This window comes from Gobio gobio (assembly GCF_949357685.1).
Source record: "Gobio gobio genome assembly, chromosome: 10".
Lineage (NCBI taxonomy): Eukaryota > Metazoa > Chordata > Actinopteri > Cypriniformes > Gobionidae > Gobio > Gobio gobio.
This window is the reverse complement of record NC_137116.1, coordinates 47,514,478-47,538,178: the sequence shown is the minus strand read 5'-3', so window position 1 is coordinate 47,538,178 and position 23,701 is coordinate 47,514,478. Positions and strand designations below refer to the sequence as shown.

At 38.7% G+C, this 23,701-nt stretch overlaps 1 protein-coding gene across 2 annotated transcripts in view; it reads right to left on the bottom strand.

Moving 5' to 3' along the window:
* Positions 1-23,701, bottom strand: part of agbl4 (AGBL carboxypeptidase 4) — a 498,974-nt gene that overhangs the window by 322,113 nt on the left and 153,160 nt on the right. For both annotated transcript variants that reach the window (XM_079826732.1, XM_079826733.1), the window contains one exon: positions 13,448-13,542. In XM_079826732.1, the coding sequence (XP_079682858.1) occupies positions 13,448-13,542 (95 nt within the window). The remainder of the gene's footprint in view (positions 1-13,447; positions 13,543-23,701) is intronic.

The window sequence follows — 23,701 nt, the reverse complement described above, 5'->3', positions numbered from 1 at the left end:
TTCTTGAAAAGGCCCTATTCACACAGGACCAGTAATTTACCAGTAAAGACTGTATGTGTGAAAGGGGCTAATGATACTGTACCATTTAAACATTTGTGCAAGATTAAAATAAGAGAGAGAAATGAATACTTGTATTCGTGAAGGATGCATTCAATTGATCAAAAGTGACATTTAGAATGTTACAAAAGATTTCAATTAAATATATGTTTTTATAAATGCTGTTCATTGAACCTTGTATTCAGCAAATAAGTATCACTATTTCCACAACATTAAGCCGCACAACTGTTTTCTACATTGAAATTGTTGTCCTACGTCCCGCATACCACCTTACGTTTTGTTTGTTTTAACAGTACACAGGCCTCGTAAGCAGCGAAGAATCCCTGGGCAAACAGAAGCCCATGGGGTCTACAGAGAAAGAAAGTGAAAGAGATGGAAAAAGAAGGAGAGCGAGGAAAGAGTTTCCTCTCCTCTAAGGTGAGCTTCCCCTACCCACAGCTTAACCAATCAGACTCAACAGCAGGAGCCCAGTGATTGACAGGGCAATTACCGCTAGCAGCCTCTCTGGTGGATCCGGAGACATCTCCAAATACAATTTCACTATTTTGTTACATCAGACGTTCACAGGAAGGATTTAGTACAAAAGCAAAATTGCCAGGCGGACTCATGGTGGAGCAGTCCTGCTGGTGAAAAACTTCCTTACGGTGTGAGTGCGTGCGTGTTTTCATTCTACGCTTTTTTCATAAAAACATACCCTTGGCCAAGGTTATTTCCCAGTAACCCCTGTGCTATTTTTGAAAGTATTTTTCTCAATAATAGTTTTTCTCTTTGAGGAATGATAGTAGAGGTCTTTGCTGCTGGTGAGAGGAGAGACACGCCATTAAAAGCATGTATTTAAATGCATAAATGTAAGAACAGTGAGCTACTTATTATGGTAATAAGAATGATGACACACTGAGTCCTTCATACACTGTACAATGGGGAGAGTGGGGTAAGCTGTGTCACATCACTGAAGTTGTCCTCCAGGCAAGGAGAAATGCTTAAATGAATGAACCTAATTCAATATTGTAATGCAATAAAAGAAAGTCTAAATACAAAGAAAAACATAAGCACAAATGATATAAAATATTTTAATATTTGTGACAAACATTAAACACAGTTTGCTAGATTAAGGCTATGACGCATCTTACCCCACTCTCCCTTATGAAACCATAATTTTGCCTTGCAGTTCTCCTGCAGGCATTTGAATCCACATTAATTCACAAGTGACAGCTCTGTAGCTTTGTGCCAGGAGATGAAAAGCTCTGTTGCAATCACAGCTGCAATCCCTCACTTTTCTTTGAAATGACATCCAGCGCAGGTCTGATCGCTGCAAAAGTTTCTTGTTTTTTGGTACGGATGGCACCCGCTCTTCGTTGCCTCTGCTGCATGCTGGGAGTTCCCAGCAGCATCTGCTGAGAGTGCCACAGAGCTCTCCATATTCACAGAACCCAGAACGCCAGAAGCTCAGTGACACTCCACTCGCTGCGCTTGCCGTTTTTGCCGGCAGAAAGAAGCTTGCTAATTCTTCGCTCTATCAGGCTAACAAATAAGCCCACACTGCAGGAGGTGGGAAGGGGAGGGAGGGGATGTACCGGCTCCCCTCTCCAAGTTGAGAAGGTTGTCACCTTGGAGTGTGAATGAAGGGAGGCAAAGCTTTCCATAAAAAGAGATGAGAAAATAAGAGAGAGAGGCACTTCTGCTGGGAGACAACACAATCAGCATATTATTCTGAACTAAACTCACTTTAGCGTATGCTAAAAACATGCTAGAAGTGGTTAAACTCAAATCATTTTAGAATAACAAAAAAAAAAGCTGTGTTGATGTAACCCTCTAAAGTTTTACACTAAGTTCTATGCAGTACCATAGTTACCAACAGCATTCAAACTTGTGCCACTGGAACAGAATATATGTGGTGTGAAAAAGTACAGTGTCAGAATACATGGTTACTTCTGAATGGCTTTCCATGGGGAAAGATACTTTTTGCTGCAGTAGTGTAATGTAGTTCCAGCATCTACCAGCAGGTGCGAATGTGGCCAAACCACATTGAGCTAAACCAAGATTGAGCTAAACTCATTATATTCTAGCTTCCTTTCTATGTTAGGGCATTAAATATAGCCTCAGTGCCCTCTTTCACACCAGTGAACAGTTCGAAAATGCATTCACAGTAAAGAGCAACAAGTTAAGTACATTGAAGACCAACAAAACAGGGTGTAGGGAAACAAGTCAATACTGAATAAAAAAGTAACAATGCCTTTTTTTAAGCCATTGAGTTAGAGAATACTGACTTGGTTCAATAACCGAAAGCCAAAGCCAGTGTATAAACACACACATACACACACACGTTGGATTTCCATGTTTTATGGGGACTTTTCATAGACAGTTATTTGTATACTGTACAAACTGTTTATTCTATCCCCTAAAAACACACACACTATGATTGCTACATTTGTTTTTTAATTTCTGTTTACTTCATGAAAAACTACTTAATTTGCATCTTTGCTCTGTTTATATTTGTCTTTTTGCTTGTAATCTCTTTCTTTGTTCATTATGGTTTATTACAAACTGTGAATAATGAATAATTATTTGAAAAAAACTTGCATGTAATTAGTACTTAATCAGTACTTGAGGAATAATTCTCAAGACAACCATTATAATTTGTTAACATTTATATTGATATTTAACTTTTAAAATATTTTTTTTCTTCTCTTGTCTCAAAATTGCTATTGGGAATTATGAAATTTCTCTGGTGTTGACTAATGAATTTCTGGTATTGTGACAACCCTAATATGGCTATATAAACATCAATATCTGCTATATACAGTAGTCTCCTTTAACATTGACGACAAAACTCTCCCAAAAAGAAATACATAGGTCTGGTTGACAGACTTTTAAAAGAAACAAGCAGCAAAATCACTTTGAGAAGGGAGAGAGAGTAACTAAAAGCCGAAAGAGCCAATAATGCAGAGGAAAAAGAGGTACAGTCTATCCTACAATAAGCACCCAGAATCTCAATATAGCCATAGAATGGATCTAATGTGTCAGGAGGATCAGCAGTCAAAGGTCCCTCCTTCTGTCTTTGCTGAATGCTAAACAGCTCTCAGTCCTATGAAGAGCTCACAACCACTTTATCCTCCCACTTAAAAGCCATAAGCCCAATGCATCAGTCCTCCTCACTGCTGCCAGCCTGCAAAAACACAACCAAATGAACCACAGCGCAAGAGATACCTATAACGGTTCCAAAACCACCATTAAGCTAACAACAGTCCCAGCCACGTCTCCAGACAACTCACGGACTCTCTGATGCTTGCTGCACACAAATATGGAAAGCTCCAATCTGATTGGCTGGCTATGGGTCAAGGTAAGCAGGCTTTAACCAGAGAAACAAAGTTGTATTTAAAAGTTTGCTGGATTTGCCAAAAATTGTTCATGGCACTGAATCTTTGAAATATATTTAAGAGATTTGTTTGAACTATAGATCTGCATTCTTGCGGAATTCCCATGTGACCCGATTAAATTGGTTGAGACATGGGACTAACTTTCTCACTGTAGGCGGGTGCAGGCGGTTCTGCTAAGAGTGTGCATTCTGAATGTAGCCTATGGATATATTGGGAGTTTGCAAAGTAAAAAAATATACATCTTGTTCTTTTATTAATAATGCATATGAAATACAGTTTGCAGTTCCCTTTCAGTTCTTTTTGTTTCCATGAGATGCTTAAAAATTGAATGGAAAAAGTTGGGAGCGGGTGAAGACAAACAGGTTTGGAACACTTGAGCACACTTATATTTTATATTATCCTTAAAGGTAGGGTAGGTAGGATTTGGTTAAAAAACTTTTTTTCCAAATTTGTTTAAACTTTCTTTATATATCAATACATAATTAAAATGTAAGTACTCTGAAAAAGAAAGTATGAAAATTGAGTGTCTGTAGACCTCTCACGACACGTTTTAAAGACAGCTCACTATTTCCATTCACTCCACCTTCTCCCTTCTGGGCTCTTTCCAAAGCCACGCCCCCAAAACACGCCGACCGTCAGCTGAAAGACGCATTATTTACCTGAGACGAGCGGAGAAGAAGGAGCGGAGTGCATGTAGCGACATCTTGGCAGAATCACATGTAATAAAAAATCTAACTTTATCATTATGAATATAAACAAATAAGATGTCTTGTAGTACTCACTATCAAGCTAGAATACCGATACTGGTAAAGTTTAAAATACACACACAACACGTCTACAACACACACAGATACAAGATAAAAGCATCAGTAAACATTGGTAGAAAATATAAAAACAAACCGCAGAAATAAACGTGCAGGTAAAGTTCCCGGTGAACATGGTAAAAGAGTTTAGATAGAGGGTAGTAGCTAAAGCTAACTTAGTTCTAAAAAAAAGTTCCTGGATGCGGTGTACTAGCTTTTACACATGCATTTTGTTATCTAAAGTTATATTTTGCGAAATTCAACACGACAGCGATCAACTTGAGCTAAGCATATTGAGTATTTATCATCTCTACTAATGGCTCGCTAAGTGTATAACATTGTAACTTTATGCTAAGTAATGTTATGTTAGCTATATTAGGCAGCTACGTGTGCTAGTGAGACATGCTTCATGAAAACATAAACCAAAAAAATGTATAATCAAAATGAAAGATTACCTGTCCAGCAGAAATACAGCCTCTTGAACTCAAATCAAACGGGTGCGCCAGGGTTGCCAGGTTTTCACAACAAAATCCGCCCAATTGCTACTCAAAACTAGCCCAAAACAAACCCAATCGTGTTTCTCTGGTAAAAATCGCATTTGGGGGGTAAAATATGTGCCTTTTTGGTAGGGCTGCCTGCTAAAATTCGCAAATCCCGGGGGAAAAATATCACATAATTGGGGTCGCTTCAACCCGCGGACATGAAAAACAGCCCGCGGCAACAGTGTTGAAGTAGCCCGACTTGGCAACACTGGGGTGCGCGCATGTGGGCAGATCCTGTAGCAAAAGCGGCGGTAGCCATGGTAGCGAGAGAGAGTGACAGTCGCCCAAGCCAATGACTTGTTTCGGCCCGAACGAAAATAATGAGCGGTGTTTATTGCAGATTAAAAAGTCTAGAGTCACTCGATTTTTATACTCTCTTTTTCAGAGTACTTACATTTTAATTATGTATTGACATATAAAGAAAGTTTAAACAAATTTGGACAAAAGTGTTTTAGATCATTCTTACCTACCCTACCTTTAAAGGTCGAACGCGAATGTGCTGCAGCAATGTCGATTTTTTTTAACTCTAGTGGTGACAGAAAAGGCTTCAACCAATCACATACCAGGAAAAAAAGGTGACCAGTTGATGTCACTAGCCATTCAATCGACATTAAAGGGATAGTTCACCCAAAAAGGAGAATTCTGTCATCATTTACTCACCCTCAAGTTGTTCCAAACCTGTATGAGTTTCTTTGTTCTGCTGAACACAAAAGAAGATATTTTGAAGAATGTTTGTAACCAAGCAGAGAGAGCAACCGTTGACCACCATAGTATTTTTTCCCTACTATGGAAGTCAATGGTTGCTCACGGTTATGGTAAGGGACGTGACATTTCCGAAACACACTGAAAGTGATTGACCATTTGTAACAGACTGGTCCAGTCGATCAATCAGAGAACATTGCACTTATTTGAAGGAGGGGCTTTATAGACACAGAAACGAAACAGAGAGTTACTGACAGACTGCGAAGAGAGGTGTTGCATGTAAAATATGTGAAAATTGTTTAATGTTTAATGTGAACATTCAAGCATGAAAAACTATTCTAGTAGACCCCAAAAACAAAATCAAGACTTTGTAAAGGGGCATGTGGTCTCTTTAATTTCCAACAGCTGTAAAACACTATTGATTATGATATTTCCATTTTACCATGTCTGTACTGGAACTCCTTTACCATGACTGTGGGAATCCTTCATAAAAAAACAAACTATGGTTGCTCATTGGTGATTTCCTGTCCTGTCCATTCCCTGTCCTGTTGCTGGCGCATAAACACATGCATATATCCAGAAACAAACATACACGCATCCAAGTTCCAATCTAATGCCTGTCTGTCTATCATGGGGGCCAAGAACCGATGAGCCACAGCACACACACACACACACACACACGGAGCTCCAGCATCAGCCAGCCTTAAGGAAGAACGGTCTCTGCAGATAGAGATAAAGGTTTCAACTTTCAGGTTAAAAGTGACTTTTTCCACAGATAAAGGCAGCAATGGCAATCTGTTCTCTCCTTTTTTTCTTAAACTGTCTCTCTCTCACTTTCTCACCCTCTCGCTCTCTCTCTCTCTCCCACGCTCAATCTTTTTTTCTTGACTTTATCCAATGCTGCATACAAGGCTGGATCAGACAGTTAAAGCTGCTCTTTGCTTTATTTCATATCTACTTGTCAAAGAGAGATTAGCAGTTTTTGAGTGGTTCCACTTTGCTGTCATGATGGAAAATGAACGAAAATGAGAATGTGAAAGAGAAATTCACAGGCAACAACAATACAAACCAAAAGCTCAAGAGAAATGAAAGCTAGCTGTTCAGGAGTTTTAAAGCTCAAAACATTGAGATTGAAAAAAAGTCTTCTGAAATTGCCCCTCAGCAACTAGGAAGCACAGAAGAATACGCATATCATTTGTTGAAACCATATTTGGGCGGGACATACTAAAGGGCTCAACCCCTTTCTTTTCAAACAGCCAATAGTCTTTCATTTATGTCACAGCTCGTCTCAACCACACACAATAAGTGAGGACTATAAAAGCACTGAGGACACAAAAGAATAAACACTAGCTACTTCCTTCACAAACCAATTTTGCTTCTTGTTATTGCTAGTAGGGCTGGGTATCGGGTTCGATACTTTTTAGGTACCGACCGAATTGCCTTGATACTATTGAGTATCGTAAAAGGTCTTGTCGTTCAATACCAAATTTCGATACCTAAGGGGTTAATCTCGTCAATATCAGTGAGCCAATAAGCATGCAGCACGATTGGCTGTGGTGGAAAAAACATTAGTTTACGACGGTTACGCCCAGGGATGCGGCTCGCACATGAGGCTGTAGTGAGTAACCCCGTTTGCGGTGCATTACGGCTCCGACACGGCCACCGGAGCTGACCGCGTCCACTCTAGTCAATGCTTCTGTTTATACTGGCCACACCGTGGCAAGAGGATGGAACAAAACCTTGTCAGAGCCGTGATGCGCCACAGATGTGTGCAATGTAAATAGGGGGTAAGCGTTCCAACCCACATAAATGTAAAAGATCAAAAGTGTGACTACATTTCACCAGGGAAATTCAGCATATACTTTCCTCACAGGCATGAGAAATAGGCCTATAGAAAGCTTGAAATATCAATGTTTAAACAAACCAATTCAAACCTTTATAACCTTTACATTTACATTTACATTTATGCATTTAGCAGACGCTTTTATCCAAAGCGACTTACAACTTGGGGGTACAATAAGCGATTGGTCGTGAAGAGTCGAGTGAGCGCAACAAGTGCCTGAAATACTTAGTCCGTGTACATTTCTCAGTGTAGCATAGGCTAGAGTAGGGCGGGAAAGAGGAGGAAAAGAGGAAATATATATTTTATAACCGAAAACAAATACTTTGTATGTAATCCAAATGAAAGGTCCATTTCCCTCTTTAGGAGTGCACACGTCCACCTCTGCGGAGATGACGAGTCAACATCATCAACTTCATCTTTGCAGCCCAACAAGGACACAGAAAACCGTAGTTTATTAATAAACAATTAAAATTAAAGGTGCTCTAAGCGATGTCACACGTTTTTTTAGGCCAAAACATTTTTTGTCACATACAGCAAACATCTCACTATCCACTAGCTGCCTTTTCCCTGAACACACTGTAAAAAAACGCGGTCTCTGTAGTCAGCACAAGCTCCACAAACGGCAACAAAAACAAGCTTGGGCAGTCTGGACAACGAAACATCATAAACAGTGCTCCAGCCAATAACCGACAAGAATGATTCAGGGGTGGAGGTTTGGGGTTAGTGCGCATGCACATGAAGAGGGAAATTCGAATTATATGATTTTGATATGGCCGACACACGACCAAAGAGACGACATTCTGATGAACAGCTTGCTGAGAAAAGGGAAAAGGAACGCGTAAAGTCCCGAATTTACATCGGAAAAGCCTTCGAAATGTGGCGAGAACTCCGACGGCAGAAAGGCTTCCAATCCGACATCCAGGTGGCTCTTTTTTTGCTGGACAGGTGGGTTAAACCATTTTTTTGTTATTATAAATGGACGCTCATGTTCGCCTAACCAACACAAGGATATAATTAGCTAAAACTATGCAGCCAGCGCTAACTTTGGTGAATACAACATAGGTTTCTAGCAGCTAACGCTCGATCTCTATCTCTTCATGACTGTTTCAGGAAGCACGGAGGAGAGGGGGAGAAGAAGGAAGGGTCTAGCTAGCCTCTGTTTTGTTTGACAACACTTCGAACGTCAACAAGAAATGACTCCACCCAGGATCGCTTAGAGCACCTTTAATGTCTCCTTGCTATTTTTACATTTATAAACATTAGGCTACTTTTGCCAGTGCTTTGCGGCAAGCTTTATTTGTGCGCTTGAGTGCAAGGCATATATTCCACCGTACATATGAGTCTTTGAGTCTGTAAAAAAGTCAACAAACTGAAAAAATTTAACTAAAGGGTTTTTTTAGGTAATGTAATTTTGTTAAAACAGTTAAATAAATTTGGTATTGAAAAAAAGTATCGTTCAGGAACCGGTGTCGAAGTCAAGGTATCAGTATCGATATTGAAAATTTTTGAACGATATCCAGCCCTAATTGTTAGTCAAAGCAGGTAGCATAATTAAGGCTGAAGAGACATTGTTGTTTTGCACAATAAGTAGAATTTTGGACAATATAAGCATATATTCTTATTTTGTGGCAAAAATCTATTAAAGTAACTCCCTCATTTCCCTCAACAATAATTTTTATCTTTTCGATTACATAACAAAGGTAATATACAGATCTCTAGCCTCTCTGGATGCTGTGGTGCCTGATTAAACGTGTCCAAGGTGTCTTTTTTGAAGATTACATAACAGACCAGTTTTTTAATTTATTTACTAAAATGTTTTCATAGTTTGTGCTGTCCCTTATTTATGCAAAGTAATTACAAAATGATAAGAACTTATAATGATATTGTCCAAATTACAAATGTTTGAAGTGTGTTAAATAGATAACAAGGGAATATTAACAACATTGCCATGTGAAAAAGATAAACACTCGCTCATCGTCAGTGCGCAGTGAGTTTGATTGATATAGGGTGATAAAATACTGTACAGCCACTGCATTCTCAAACTATTATAACTACACACAAGAAAGAACTAAATTGCACAGAATTGTGATCTGTGACTAGCTTAACCAGCTGTATGTCCTTGGCCAACAAATTTCTAGATACTTTCTGCAGTGCATGGCTACACTGACTAGCACTAAATCAGCGCCTAGCATAGAAATTAATTTAGGATGGTACAGTACATGATCACATGAGCCATTATGTTTTACTTCGGTTTCACACACAATATATTAAATGCCACATACACCCCCTTTGCACATATAGCTATTATCACGTGTGTTGTGAGGAAGGGAGCAAGTGTATGTAAAAGTGTGTGCCTAAGGGCTCCCATTGTGTCGCAGCATGTTGTTTTCACATCTCTATAATTGGATGAGAAACAGAGAGGATCGTCTCGCATTTATGTGAGAATTACGTGGTCTTTCCTCACTTTATTGAAGTCCTAATGCCCGAGTCTGCGCCACAGCGGCGGTGGCCAGCATGCGGTATGATCAGCTCACCCTGATCCAGCCATCTGATGACTATCACTGTGGCATTTGTACACAGAGGTTCTGTCGCTTTTGCTTGGGTATTCAGAGTCTCTAAATGCTACAGGCTTATTTTCACACCACATGCCGCAGACCAACACAAACGGCGGTCCTTTGAGCTCCAGATTGGTATTAGAAAAAAAACGCATGATTCAGACAATGACTTTGATGCCGCTGGAAATAAAAGAAATGTCGTCTAATGTCAATCTGCCTCTTCCCTGCTATGAAAATGTTAGAAAGTTAGCAAAAAATTGCTCCATTTCCAGTTGGAAAAAAAGTTCACTTTTGAGAATGTAAGGGGCGAGTTTGCGATACAATAAATTACTGTGTGAGGACTGTCACAGAGAATAGAAATAAGACTGATGGTTGGAGCTGTGACGGAGGGAATATACTGAGAGTTTTTTGTGCTCTTGGCAACCTGGGTTCAAGTTCAGCCTGGGCCATTTGTTCCCTCTCTGCAGCTATATCTAAAAGAAGAAAAAACATGAGCCAAGAAAAAGTTCTTCTTTTAAACCCTAAATGAGCTTGACTGTGATTTAAACTGTAGGGCTGCACAATGAATCAAATAAATGATTGAGAACAGGATTACAACTAATCGTGACGTGTTGATTACAGCATTTATTTCAGTCTACCCCTGTTTTCTATCCATATTGTTTATTTTTGTAGCGGTTATTAATTGTAACCAATAGCAGATATTTAAAAATCAGGTGTTTCTTCAATTACAGACACGATTATGTCCCAGGGGTTGATTTCTACTAAAACTACACTCTAAAAAAAGGTTCTATATGGCACTAAAAGTGGTTCTCGTAATCATAGGGGAACCACTTTAAGTGCTTTATAGCACCAAATTTTGGTGCTTCAGTGATTCTTCAGCGGTTCTTCGGCTGAGGTGCTATATAGCACCGCTACCATATACAGAACATGTTAGGATATGGTGCTATATAGCACCAAAAGGGGTTCCCCTATGATTACGAGCCAAGAACCACTTTTAGTGCCATTTAGCAATTTTTTTTTAGAGTTTAACAAAAACAGATTAAACTTTTTTCTTTTTGGTCACATTGAAAACTTTTACCAGGCCTCCATCCTTTATTTTTGCTATTTTTCAAATGATTTACAGCGTTTTTACCTTGTACCTGATCTGTATGTAGATCTTAAAGTATAAAAGTCCATCACTAAATTATGAATTTTTGCACGTTTAAAACTATGATAAAGTGAAAATCAATGTAAATATAATTTGTGCGCATACTATTATTATTCTGTATAATTTCCAATAAAGCTGCATTATTGTCAAATATTATGATTTTTTTTTATTTAATTGTGTGTATACTAGGGTGACCATATTTTGATTTTAAGACACTCTGCCCAGCAATGAGATACTCAAATGATACTCGAAGTTTACTCAAAGATTCCTTATTAATTTCAATACATTTAAAGTATGCCCCCTCTGTATGGATAAAAAACTGTTATATTAGGGCCAGGACAGGATTTGAAAACCTGGGAAAACAGGACGTTTGGTCACCCTAGTGCAGGGGTTTTCAAACTGGCTCCGGGGACCCCAGGGGTCCTCCAGAATGTTCTAAGGGTTCCCCAGAAAATTTCAGAGAATAAAATGACCAAGCAAAAATGGATAAAATCTAGCGAACATTCCAACTGTTTCAGGTCTAAATATTTCTCTCCTTTCTTGCCATATACATACTTTCAAGAATTGTATTTGTTTGCTTTGTGTCTTTCTAGTGAGTTTTTCTTCACTATAGTCCTATTTTTCTTGCTCACTGGGGTTGTAAGGCAGTATTCTTAACGCAGTACATAGCTGCTTAAATACATTTATTGTGAAAGTTGCTTATTCCATACATAAAAAAAGATATGGATTTTAGGAAGGGGGTCCCTCATAAAAGGTTCATCATATTTGGGAGTCCTTGGCATCATAAAGTTTGAAAACCCCTGCCCTAGTGTATACATGCATGTATTTGTTTATCATAATTGTGCCGCCTTACAGTAATTCCTTTCTAAAGAGAGGTTTGAGGGGCACAGGCCTATAAAAACTGAGATATGATGTGCTACAAACTCTGAAATACTCCCAGCACTCTCCTGAGGGAAATGTTGAACATGGGCACGTAGGAGACGTCAGCTTGACTGTGAAATGTTTCGCAGTCCATTGTTTTCCGGCAGCATCTCCATCTAATTGTCTTGTCCCATTAGGCCGTGACCAGGGTTTGGCAGAGGAAGACAGGCTCCCTTGGCAGATGCCTGCCATTTGTCTGAATGCCCTTGATCGACTCGTGACAGATGTCAAGGCTTCCGTTGAGCGGGTATTCTCCGTCACATGACCTCTGTTCGGCACGTCAGGATAACGTTGCGTAGTGGCTCTCGTACGCACCCGTATGGATGCACACACACTTCTGCATCCATCAGTTCCCTGCTATTACCTCTGACAGGCCTCACCTGCCCAGACTGCATGGCCCATGCAAATTCAACCTGGCAGATGAGTGTTTGAATGGTAATGCACCACTCTGATTGATACTGATAGGAGGTGTGGATGTGCGTGTGTGTGTGTGTGTGTGTGTAGGGGTACGTGTTTAGTAGTTAGGGATTTGCAAACTTTTCCCAAAGTTGTTGGAAAGTGCTCAAGATACACTAGCACACTATAAAAGCAATCGCACACTATAAGACCGAAACATGTTGCTGCAATAAGTTTGTGAAAAAAATCCCAACTATGAAAGCTCTAATAGCTTTTTTCCCCATTGTGTATACATAATATAATGAATGTAATATAATAGTAGAAAGACTAACATTTCATTATTTAATATTATTTTCAGTATTATTACGCTTCCGTGATTCAACAACAATGGGGATAAAAGCTTAATTCCAAGTCTACAATGTAGCCATTTAACAGACATCCAAAAATACACAGAGCTAGGGGACTGCATTTGTCTTTCACGCATCTCCTCCTCCATGAAGGCAGATGTGTGTCTAATAAAACCATCCCTACCACTGACAGAGCGCAAAGAGACAAGCTGATTAAAAGACACACAAAACATGTTTCGAGAAAATGGCGCCTATGAGGAGTTTGTCCAGCCTGAAGCTCACTTCCTTCTCTGGCATTTCTCACAATTCCTCTATCAACAGCCCTGTTACTGTCCCTTTTTCTACCCAGATGGCGTCACCATGGAGACCAAACATCCCCGGCAACACAACCTCTCATCTGGAACATCAAACACACCATTGTCAACTTGGAGAAGGAAGAGAAAGTGAGAAAGTGTTGAATGATTCCTTTAAGGAACACCGGCAGTGTGAAAACTCGAAGAGGTGGTAACGAAAAATCCTGTTGTTTGTGAAAGAGAGATAAGACAGTCAGATATCTATGACGACAGTGTACACAGTTAAGTCTTATTCGACGTGTCTGCAGGGCTTGTGTGGAATCCATGCTTGGGCCTGCATTACACATATTGAAAATACACATGGAAGATAAGTCGTGGATTTGTTATTTGGAATTAAAGCGTGGAAAGTGCAGTGGTGAACAGTGTGTAGGTGGACATGTGATATTTGCAGAGGGTATGAATACCATTTAGGCCGGCTGGTCGACTTCACCACGGGGGACATGCCATCTCTGTACAGGCTCTTGGTCTTGCTGAAGTTCACAATGTTGAAAATCACCCTCTGAAAAAACAGCAGACATTTTTGTGAGATGGAACCGAGGTTATTTTATTAAATATGAAACAGTGGGGAAAAAAAGACAGTTTGCAAACAATCTAAAAAACAAAACAAACTATAAATGTCCACTAGAAAAAAATTGAATAGATAGGTTTTTTTTTTGGTATGTGACATTTGGGGACAGTTAAATCGGAAATAGATGAGATCACTATAAAGAAACAATAAATAAATACATGTTAAAATAAATACATAAATAATTAAATGTGGTTTACAGCAAATAAAAGAGGATGAAATGGAGTCGCACAGAGTTGCCAAAGCAAATAACGATCTCAAACAAAACCCTGCTTATATTAATTACATTATATGCCATGAACTTCACAATCTTTTTGGTCATCCTCCAGTGAAAGGCTTTGTTCCAGTCCATTCTGCTGAATCATAAATACCCAAGAGATGCCATAGTGATGGTAGTTTAGCAATTTAGCAGTAAACATAGCAGCAGTCGGACATTTATAGCACATTAAATTGTCTGCAAATACTGTAGAATGCGGTGTTGTAAAGCACTGAACTTTAACTTTGATGGCACTGAGTATTTTGACGTTTCTGATAAATTGTTGTGTGTCATCATAGGCTGATGGAACAATTTGTGGTGCTTTGTCATCAATAATATTCACAATATACAAGCAAAAAACAAACTTTATGAACCATTAAAACGAACAGCTCTTCTTTTCAGCAAAGATCTGAAATACTCAATCGGGCTGCTATTCACAAAACCTCACAGTGTTTCAAAATTAGCAGTGCAAATGGGAAGTGCTGTACGAGACACCAAACGTGTTAAAAGAATCTTGCAGGATCTCGCTGACTACATAATGCGAAGATTGTGTGAACTCATAACACACGCAAGACAATAGAGACAAAACTGTAGAAAGATGCGAGTTTCTCTTCGTTTCCTCCAACATATGAAACGGAACAAATCACAAAACACTGTCTGCAACTGTAGTTTAACAAAGAAACACAACACTGCAGGAAGTGAAGGTCAGGCTGTGTAGAGGTGAAGAGATAGTCAAGTCAAGTCAACTTTATTTATATAGTGCTTTTAACAATGCAGATTGTTTCAAAGCAGCTTTAGAGTGTTAAACAGAAAAATAATGCAACAGAATTTTATTCAGCCGTATAGCCATTCCGGAGAAAACGGGGATGTCATCAGTTCATTTCAATTATCATACAGTGACAGTGTAATTTAGTGTAATCAGTAATTTAGTTTATATGGTTAATTTAGTTTAATAATTAGATTTATTTGGATACTTGTTTGAAAAATTTAGAAAAATGTTGTGTCCCCAACTGAGCAAGCCAAGCCAGAGGCAACAGTTGCAAGGAAACCAAAACCCCATCAGGTGACCTAATGGAGAAAAATAAACCTTGGGAGAAACCAGGCTCAGTCGGGGTGCCAGTTCTCCTCTGGCCAATTAACAAGTAGCTTATGATTATTAATCTGGCAACTTTACAGGTCAGAGGTCATAATAGATAGGAATATTCGAAAGATCGGAGGCAACACGCCGGAGACTGGTTTATTGAGGATCATATGTTGATTAAATAATTATTAAAGTGCAATATTCGAAGGATCGGAGGCAACATGCCGGAGACGGGTTTATTGAGGATGACATATCGATTTAACAATTATTAAATTGTAATATTCGAACAATCAGTTATCACGCCGAAGACGGGTTCATTGAGGATGCCGTGTCGACGAGGCAATTTCAGGGGGAGTCTAATTGACACGGTCTCTGCAGACACTTCAGGGTCATGCGTTGGTCATGTCTGGGCGCAGGTCAACCGTCTGATCTGTATACGGCCCGGATCCGGCTGACTGCAGTAAACCTCGGGATAAAACAGAGAGACTAACATTAGCGTAGATTCCATTCTTCTGATGATGTAACGAGTACATCAGGTGTAATCGGAAGTATTCCCGGTTCCGGCTGACCTAGTTAATGCAGCCTAACAATCATTTAATTGAAAAAGTGTTTTATGTGTATGCCATAGTAAAGAGATGTGTTTTTAGTCTAGATTTAAACTGACAGAGTGTGTCTGCTTCCCGTACAATGTTAGGAAGACTATTCCAGAGTTTAGGTGCTAAACAGGAAAAGGATCGACCACCTGCAGTTGATTTCGATATTCTCTGTATTATCAACTGGCCAGAATTTTGAGACCGCAGTAGACGTGATGGAGTATAATGTGTTAAGAGCTCGCTCAAGTATTGGGGAGCTAAACCATTTAGTGCTTTATAAGTAATAAGCAAGATTCTAAAATGTATGCAATGTTTAATAGGCAGCCAGCGCAGTGTTGACAGAACTGGGCTAATATGGTCATACTTCCTGGTTCTAGTAAGAACTCGAGCTGCTGCGTTTTGGACCAGCTGGAGTTTGTTTATTAAGCGAGCAGGGGAACCACCCAGTAGAGCATTACAATAATCTATCCTTGAGGTCATGAACGCATGAACTAACTGTTCAGCATTTTGCATTGAGAGCATGTGCCGTAATTTAGATATATTTTTAAGATGGTAGAATGCAATTTTACAGATGCTAGAAACGTGGCTACAGGGTACAGGGTTTGGTGGTCAACATTTTGTGTCGAACTGTACCAGGACCTTGAGAACACCTGAGCTGCATTCCAGCTTGTATACTATCCATACTGTATACAGATATAGAGGTAAGTATGTCCCAAATCATTATATGTTAGAAAATGAGTATTCCAAAAGGTGACTAGATAATATTTTAGTGGGTATTTGGGCTATTACCCATAACCCCTTGCACTATGAGAGAAAGAGTTTGTGACAGTTTGCTTCAACGTCTTTAGGCACCGAAAATGAATAAGAATGGGACACTAAAGTTAAAACGTGTTTTAATGCACAAACCAACAAATTAAGCAATAATATGTATTTTAGATCAAGCTATTGTAGTTGATCTACTGGTAAATATTTTTTCAGACATCATACATTACTTCTACTGTGTTGTAGAAGCATACGATTTGGGATGCAGCCTGGTGCCTGGTGTAAGGCCCATTACCTACAGTTAGTGGTGCTCCATTGTCACATCCCTCCTTTTACCCACTTGACGTGAGTCTAGACCTGGGGTCACTGCAGCTTGACTGGGGCAATTTGAGGGCAGGTGGATTCTTCTTCGAACCCTTTTTTCTAACATATAATGAGAGAATGAAGTTTATGAAATATGAAGTGTATAAATAGTACAGACAATGCTTATAATGATATGTCCAAACTGTAAATGACTCCTTGTGATAAATCATATCAAATTCCCAATTAAGCCCAGGTGATGGAAGTCAACAGTGTGCAAACGAATCCAATTACAACCAATTCTCTCTTTTTCTCAGTGCCCGCTTTCTCCACCAACCCCCCCATCCATCCATCCCGCTGTTCCCCTCCCATCAATGGCTGCAGTCACAGAAGATGGGGGATTGTGGTCGGCCTGAATCAGCCAGGGCTAAAATGACATTTAACTGATGTTCAGACGCGAGGTAGCTGCTGGAACGGGTAGATAAGACCATTGCTGCTGGCATTTCAATTACACTTTTACTGCCCTACACATCTGTTGCCAGCCTACTTTCAGTCTTTTTTTCCCACAGGCAAATACATCCTCATTCCACTACCTTTACATCACGCCACTCTTTCTTCTTCTTTTTTTTCCACCACAAAATTCAGACTGTCTGCTTTGGCAGGTGGTTTCTGGGTCTAGACTGGAATGTATTGCTGGGGTTTGTCCGACTTAAGGGTGGGACACAGTAGGGTCAGTTCTCTCTCCAGCCCAGTGGCTCTCAACTGGTAGGTCATGACCCAAAAATGGGTTGCAGGTCTGTTCTGATTGGGTCATTTGACAGAAGGGGGGAAAAAAACAATGCTAAATGCAGCAAAAAAAAAAAAAAAGTGAGTAGAAAACAAATGGGAAAGGATTGGGATATTTTGCATGCTCCTTTTATTTGTGTACACTCAAAATAAAAAGAAAATGTTGTGCTTTTCGCTGAATAAATAAAACAAACAGGATGCGCGTTCTCCTGTCTGTCTCCCTGTGATGTCCACTCTGAAATGCGTCAGAAAATGAGCAGCGACTTAATTTTTTCTTTCTTTCCACAAACCATGCATAAACGTCATTTTCTCAAAACTACAAACTTTTACACACATGCTGCTCACTTATTATTGAAGCAGAGTTTGTGCTGAATACAATGTACCCAGACTTCAGCCATGAAAATGTTAAAAGTAACAGAAACGAGCTCAAATGTCAGGGCATGTCAAAACACCTCCAGGGTCCAAAAAAACCAGCTCAGTGCTCAGAGGGTTAATGACGGAAAAAAATGGTCGTGTGCCAGGCGCATGGTCCAACAGGGTTGCACCTTGTCTCTTATTGAGTCATGGGTGTGTTTTGGGCATAACGTGTAATAAACCACTCAGAGTCTCATCTCCCATTCCCTTTAAAAGCCAGTTGCGCTTGCACCATGGCGGATTCACTATTTACATGGCGGAATTTGCAAGCAGAAAGACTGAACGCTTCTCCAGAGAGGAATCCTTTTATTTTTAATATTTAAAAATGTTTGTGTGCTGCTGTGTGTGCGAAATAAGAAGAGTGTACGCGTGTTGTGCACCCTCCTATAGGCACGTATTACTAACGCACCCTATAAATAACACAAAAAATACTGCGCTATTGACTTTAGATCAGGTTTTTGTTGGTCAATGGCACAGTCGTTTTCAGTTGCCTCAAAATAGCAACGCGCCAACAATGTGCCTGAACACACCTTGTTTTCAGACCAGCACGCCCATGGGTGAACAGATGGGCGCGAGTGCATTTGCTATTTAACCCTTAATCGTCCCTCAAGTAGGGTTTACGTTTGAGTCCCTTGGGGTCAGATAGACCCCAAACTTTTACAGAGTGATTGCATAAGGAAATATACATTTTTTACATGGAAAACTATATATAATTTTTTTTATTTACTTCTCAACTATACATTTATGCTGTGTTTTTGTGGGTATTTGGTAGTTTTTTACCTATTTACTGCACAAATACTTAACTATGTCATAAATTGGCTCATTAAAAATTATTTTTTAATGAAAAAATCACTTGAATGATGATCTTAAATAAATATAAATAGCTTTTGGACATTGCTCTATGTGTTAGGGATAGAATACCGCCATCTGTAGGTTTGTGGGAAAACTTTAGGAATTATAGTTAAAGAGAAAGAGTGCAATGACCACATTATCCACTAGAGGTCCATAGGGAAGTTATGCAAAAGTTAAGCTGCCTTTCCTCTTTCTTTTATTTGCCCTTTTCCCTCTCTTTCTCATGATTGTTCCATGTTGCATTTGTGCTCTAGTATTTGTCCTTCATTTATGTATGGAATTTTTTCAGATTTATGCCAGTTTTGTTGATTTTATTTGCCAGTTTCTATAAAAATGCTCTCTGTTGCAGTCACATACATCTGTGTGTTTGTGTGTGTGTGTGTGTGTGTGTGTGTGTGTGTGTGTGTGTGTGTGTGTGTGTGTGTGTGTGTGTGTGTGTGTGTGTGTGTGTGTGTGTGTGTGTGTGTGTGTGTGTGTGTGTGTGTGTGTGTGTGTGTGTGTGTGTGTGTGTGTGTGTGTGTGTGTGTGTGTGTGTGTGTGTGTGTGTGTGTGTGTGTGTGTGTGTGACAGGAAGTTCGTTCCACTTTGTGTTTATGCTCTAGGACCAGATCTTGATATAAATGTAGACATTTTCAGATTTATACTGGATTTAGTTGATTTTTTTTTTTACAAAGTGCATTTTTTACATTTTCCCATTCATTGCAAAAATAAAAAAAATGCTCCAGACACCTGTGTGTGTGTGTGTGTGTACATGTTTTTCTAGCCTGGTGGGGACTTCAACCTGACTGTAGACAGACTCATGGGGACTCGTGTCACCGTGGGGACCTAAATTGAGGTCCTCACGGGCACAAAAGCTTATAAATCATTTAGAATGAGTTTTTATAAAAATGTAAAAATGCAGAATGTCTCCTGTGAGGGTTCGGTTTAGGGGCAGGGGCAGTGTAAGGGGATAGAAAATACGGTTTGTACAGTATAAAAACCATTACGCCTATGGTGAGTCCCCAGAAGGATAGCGCACCAGACTGTGTGTGTGTGTGTGTGTGTGAGTGAACATGCTTGTTCCATATTGCATTTGTGCTCTAGTATTAGTCCTTCATTTATGTATGAAAATCTTTCAGATTTATGCTAGTTTTGTTGATTTTATTTGCCAATTTCAATAAAAAATACTCTCTGTTGCAGTCACACACATGTGTGTTTGTGTGTGTGTGTACGTGTGTGTGTGTATGTGTATGAGATAGAAAGTTCGTTCTACTTTGTGTTTATGCTCTAGGACCAGACCTTGATATAAATGTAGAAATTTTCAGATTTATACTGGATTTAGTAAAAAAAATTTGACAAAAAACTTTCCCATTCATTTCCAATGTGGGGTCAATCTGACCCCGAGGGACTTAAATTGTAAAAAAAATGTTACACACCTTTTTAGAACAACCAAATCAAGCCCAGATTTTTTTGTGCATGTTTAGATAGATTAGGAAAAGTCACAGAGTCTCATGGCCCTGAGATGAAGGGAACACTTTTTAAAAATGGAGGAAAAGTCCAGTGGGGTCAGCTGGACCCCAAGGGACGATTAAGGGTTAAACAACGTGGCGCTGGACGTGAAAATGATAGCGTTGGGCTGAAACTAGCAAAAAAACACTTGCATCGCATCTGGCGTCGCATTGCGCCGGGTGTATGATAGGGGCCTTTATCTTTATGTGCACCACCAACTCAACCCAACAAATGACCAAATAAATAAATACATGGACATGACACATTGAGTCAAAGGAAGATTATCTTGTAGATTATCTTAATCAGTCCAACATTTGACAACATTTAAACAAAACTGGCCTAGCAAGAATTCTACAATAATATTGCAATAGCTAAATAAATATTATAATTAATCTGCAAAATTCAATGTTTCTCAAGTGTTGCGTTTGTTCTTTAAAGCAATGTTTCAATTTTCTTGCTTTAACTGGACACCTGAACTTCTAGACATCTAGAAAAGGTTTAATGCGCACCATATATATTAAAATGAATATTAATAAGTCTTCCAAAGCTATTTTACTACAGTCAGTACGTGGAGCTTGGGCAGCAATTTCCTTGGAATATAAAATGAGAGACTGTAGAGTGAAACGAGAGACATGAAAGTACCGGTATGATGCCAAGAACAATATTGTAGCAGTTATTACATAAACATATTTCACTGTTGAATGCCACGATTGACCAACCAAAATCAAATATTATAAGCTGTATAATAAGTGTCATGACAAGCCGTATACGTATAACACCAAATTTCAATTACACCAAATATACGCAGTCTAACATCAAATTAAATAACATTTTTTATTTCAGTTTCCTATGAGGCTCAGAAGCAAAGAAGGCAGTCAGTTGTCTGACAAGCTGTCCAGCAGAACATAGCCGTGAAGTTTAAAGGTGACTCCTTTAGTTGACTAGTTGACATTGTCAGAACTGATTTGTATCATTCGTACCTCTTCAATACTGATATTCACAGTTCCATGACAAGCTTCCCTCTTTCTGTCATTATTTCCTAAGGCGTCATCACAGCCAACAGGGGAATTACTCAGAAAAAGGGAGGGGGGTGTGGGTTAAATTGGACACACATCTCATCTCAGGCTCATTAAGAGTTTTATGTAAGAAAGAAAGAGAGAAAATGCACACATACATACTGTAAGTCACTGGTGGGCTCCCTTGCGCTAGTTAAGCCAATGTATCTACACTGAGGAGTAATTTGGAGTTGGTTCCCAAAGCAGCAAAGCTCAGTGCATGGAGGAACTGTGAGAATGGTAAATTTAATTACTGATAGACAGGAACACATTACCATCCAGCCTGCCTGAGATGTCATTTCCATCAGGCATGTCAAGTTCTTTCAGTGCTCTTTACACTGACATATATTCACACTCACCTGGAGTCGTGTCACAGAGCCTGACTTTTGACATAAAGTGTGGTCCCCTCTGAAGGTTATTCTGGCAATTTCCCTCACTAAGACAATAATAAACTATCTCAACAACACATAAATGTTGCTCTCTAAGAACATATATTAGTAAAAAAAAAAAAAAAAAAAAAAGATAAAAGTACTTACATTGATGCTACATAACAGTCAACCATTTTTTTATTTTATAATTTCATATTGATATTACAAATATACATTTATTATTTAAATAAATTACTATTCACATCATATATAGATATTTTAATACTAATTTATTTACATTATAAGTAGTGTTGGGCAAATTAACGCGTTAACGCGCGCGATACATTTTTCAGTTTAACGCATTAAAAATATTTAACGCAATTAACGCAGCATTCATTTTTATATCCATTTTTGCATAGCGTTACACTATATGATCACGCTCTTATTCATGTAAATGCTTTCAAACAATCTAAGCGCGACCATACAAAAGAGAACACGCTGTATGTCAGTGTCCTGTCTACGTGGGTGCGTCTCAATCCGCTCCCTAGTTCATTAGTCAAGGCACTGATCAGGGAGTTGGCCACATTCATGTACACGATATACTGATTCACCACTTAGGAAGTTAGGGAGCTAATCAAGGGTTTTGTCGAGTATTCTCATATTAGGAGTCTTAAATTAGTTAAATAATGCCTTAAATGAACTTGCGAGACAATGAGATGCGCGGGACAGCGTGTGAGATCCACGTCATGTTCGGCAGCGGATCTTAAAGTGACAGCAGCACTGATGATGTCTGTCATTAATGTTCATCAAAGAACAATGGGAACATAAACATTTTTTTTGCTTTAATGATGATTAATCTATATTGAATTTATTATTTATGCAGTTAAGAAAGATAACTTTATTCAGTTTCTGTGTCTAACAGGGAAGGCCATGAGTAAATATAACATTTATTATAATGGGTTCATGTAAAGATTGTTTTAAGTTCAATTAAATTAAAAGTTGTTATTTTTTAAAGCCTAATAAATGTTGAAACTGCTAGCTTTCAGTTATACTGTAATTTAACGTCATTAATGTTTCATAAAAACATTAGTATCAGCGATACTGGCCTTCATTCATAAAAATATGCCATTACAACAAATATTTAAAATATGCTGTCTTTAAAAAGTTTCTTCATTAATTTGGAGAGTAACTGAAATTATTAAGATATCAAAATATTAAAAACTCCATTGTTTTTTTTAAATGCGATTCATCATGATTAATTACAGAACATTTTTTATTTATTTGTAAAAAAAAAAAAATTATCGATTCACAGCACTAATTATAAGACAAACTACTGCTCAAAAGTTAGGGGTCAGTCTTTTTTATTTATAAAAATACTTTTATTTAGCAAGGATGCATTTAATTGAACAAACATGACAGTAAAATACTTTTACTGTTACAAAATATTTCTACTTTAAATAAACGCTACTGGTTTGAACTTTCTATTCAAAGAATCCTTAAAAGAATTATCACAGTGTCCACAAAAATGTTAAGCAGCACATCTGTTTTCAACATGAATAATTATTAGAAATGATTTGTGAGCACCAAAGCAGCATATTAGAATGATTTATGACAGAACATGTGACACTGAATACTGGAGTAATGGCTGCTAAAGAACATTTAGAGGAATATATATGCTGCCTTGCAGACACTGCAATTAATAATGTACTTTTGCGATACCATAGCACAATAACAAAAATATATGTTTATCTGCTGCGGTTGTTATATAGTTATTGGCTGCATAGCTGTAGTAAAGATCTCATTAAAACCTGATTCCGGGATTAAAGAAGAATCCTCTTATTTCCATGAGTCACACATACACCTGCTCTAGAGGTGAAGTTTTCCTACATCTCAACAACAAGCTGAGCTGCACAGGGGAACTAATGATTTACACTGTGTTAAGAGAAAGAGAAAATAATCCAAAAGTAAAGTGAATGACGAAAAAGGCTGCCAACAAGCACTGACCTACCCAATGCTCCTGACCAGAAATAGCTGGATGTCAAACAGTGTTTGGGGGCAAACGGTATCTTTTGATACTGATCGATCCGCAGAGTCCTGCTCCGGGGAAAACACTGCTGAAATATTTAAGAGACTTGTCT